This window comes from Accipiter gentilis, chromosome Z, assembly GCF_929443795.1.
Source record: "Accipiter gentilis chromosome Z, bAccGen1.1, whole genome shotgun sequence".
NCBI lineage: Eukaryota > Metazoa > Chordata > Aves > Accipitriformes > Accipitridae > Astur > Astur gentilis.
The window spans coordinates 47,088,780-47,091,093 of NC_064919.1; the positions used below are offsets into that span (position 1 = coordinate 47,088,780).

Below are 2,314 nucleotides of genomic sequence, written 5' to 3' on the forward strand. Positions count from 1 at the left end.
CCCCGCCCCCTCCCTCCCAGCAGGTTTTAGTGTTCACACTCACGTGGAAGAAACGCCAAGCAACACAGAGAAAATAGCGGTATCCGTGAGCGGTGAAAGGTGATGTGAAAAGCACAGTCTACGAATCGCCGGGCCGGTTTTATTTTAATGAGAGACTAGGGAATTCGGACACTCACAGCTCGAGAGGCCAGGTCACACTTCAGTCCCTCCTAAGGTATTGCCCTCCGATGTGAAATATCGGGACGGACTGTAAAAGTGTGAGGGGGGAGGACAAGTAAGTGATCGTTAGTTACAGGAGCCCTTCGCCGTCAGCGCCGTTGTCATTTAAATCCCCGCTAATTAATGGGGCAATTTAAAGCTTACTCTTTAAACAGCGAGCGTTACACGTCCTGAGGCCCCGCAGCTCGCCAGGGTCCAAGGCAGCCGCTTTGCCCACCTCTTTCGGAGCAAGACCTACAGGGCGGCGGGGCAGAGGTTTCCCGTCCCTCGGGGGAGGGGGAGAAGCAGAGTTCGGGGGGTGGGGGGGGGGGGGGGTGTTACCCTTCTGCTCCCCCCCCCCACCGCCAGCCGCCGGCAGACTGCAGCCCCTCTCTTCCCCTCGGGCCCAGAGGTTCGCGGGACCTCCGGCTCTGGGCCGGCCGCCCGGGGTCGGGGGGGGGGGCTCGGCGGGCAGCCCGGGCTGCGGGGCCGCCCCGTGCCGCGGGCTGTCGGGGTGGCGGGGAGACCTCCCCTCCCGGCCCCTTTCTCCTCGCCAGCCCCTTTGGCCGCGGCTGTGACTTGTCACATCACCTCTCCGCGCCACTAACGATACGTAAACGACGACAAAAGCTCTTACCTGCGACCTGGCTCTCAAATAATCTGATTGTACACAATATAAACACAGACACCAGCGGGGTACAGTCATCAGATCGGCCGGGTTTCCGTGCCGCACGCGTGCCCTGGGCCCCCGCATCCTCTCCCCCGGAAGCCTGGGGGCCTCTCTCCCCCCGACCCCCTGCCCCCTAGGAGTGCACCAGGACGGAGTGGAGGGGGCCCTTGCCCTCGGGGGTGTTGCTCGCGGTCTGTTCCAGCAGCGAAGCAGCGGCCGGGGTAGCGGCGGGGCAGATCTGCGAGGCGGCGACCGTCAGAGCGGGGATGGCCGGGGCGGCGGGCATCGCCGGCGCCGGCTTGATGGGCACCGGGACGGCGGGCATGGTCTGTGCCGGCGGGTGGCAGAGCGCCTTCACGGGCACCCCAAAGGGTCCGTAGTCGGGGGACACGGGCACGCCGGCCACGGAGTCCATCACCCCCACGTGCGGCCACATGGAGCTCACCACGCTGCTGAGCTGGCTGGGCACCGGGTAGCCCAGGTGGTGCATCACCGAGGCCAGCGGCAGCCCGCCGGCTTGCAGCACGCCCTTGTAATCTCTGCCGATGATGTTCTCGATGGCGAAGGGGTGCTTGAAGCCCGAGGGCTGGCTGCTGCCGTAGGGAGAGAACTGCGGCAGCCGCCCCACGGCGGCGGCGGCGGCGGCGGCGGCGGCGGCCACGGCCGCCTCGGAGCCCGCCAGCCCCGGCACCTTGCCCGGGGGAGGCGGCGGCGGCGGCGGCGGCGGCGGCGGCGGGGGGTGCGGGTGGAAGTAGTGCACCATGTGCGGGGGGGGCGCCGGGGGCTTGCCGGGGCCGCCGGCCCCGCCGCCCGCCCCGCCGCCGCCGCCGCCGGGCAGGTGATGCTCGGGGCGCAGGACCTTGAAGCGCTTGCGGCGGCGGAGGAAGCTGCCGTTTTCAAACATGTCCCCGCAGTCCGGGTGCAGCGCCCAGAAGCTGCCTTTGCCCGGCTGGTCGGGGCGGCGGGGGATCTTGATGAAGCAGTCGTTGAAGGAGAGGTTGTGGCGGAGGGAGTTCTGCCAGCGCTGCGTGTGCTCCCGGTAGTAGGGGAACCGCTCCATGATGAACTTGTAGATGTCGCTCAGGGGCAGCATCTTCTCGGCCGAGTGCTGAATGGCCATGGCCGTCAGGGAGATGTAGGAGTAGGGCGGCTTCTGGTCGCTGTACGAGCTCTTCCCCGGCCTGGGCATCGCCGCCCCGCCGCAGCCCTCCCGCGGCCGCACGACCCCGTCGCGCCGCGCCGGGCGCCGCTCTGCCCCTCGCACGGCGGGCTCGGGATGCCGGGGACGGCGCCGCCCTGCCCCGCCGCCGCCGCCGCCTCTACATCCTGGGCGCCACCCGCCCGGCCCACGCGTGACAGCGACCGCCCCGCGGCCCGCAGGCGGCCTCCCCGCACGGATCCCTCGGGCAGCCTCGCCCCGCGGGATGCGTTTGCCTGGCTGCCCCG

At 69.5% G+C, this 2,314-nt stretch overlaps 1 protein-coding gene across 1 annotated transcript; it reads right to left on the reverse strand.

Moving 5' to 3' along the window:
* Nucleotides 1-1,001: 1,001 nt before the first annotated feature.
* FOXB2 (forkhead box B2) lies at nt 1,002-2,057 on the reverse strand. Its single transcript, XM_049795532.1, has one exon. It carries the CDS (start codon nt 2,055-2,057, stop codon nt 1,002-1,004), a length of 1,056 nt encoding a protein of 351 aa, XP_049651489.1.
* Between the last annotated feature and the right edge of the window lie 257 nt (nt 2,058-2,314).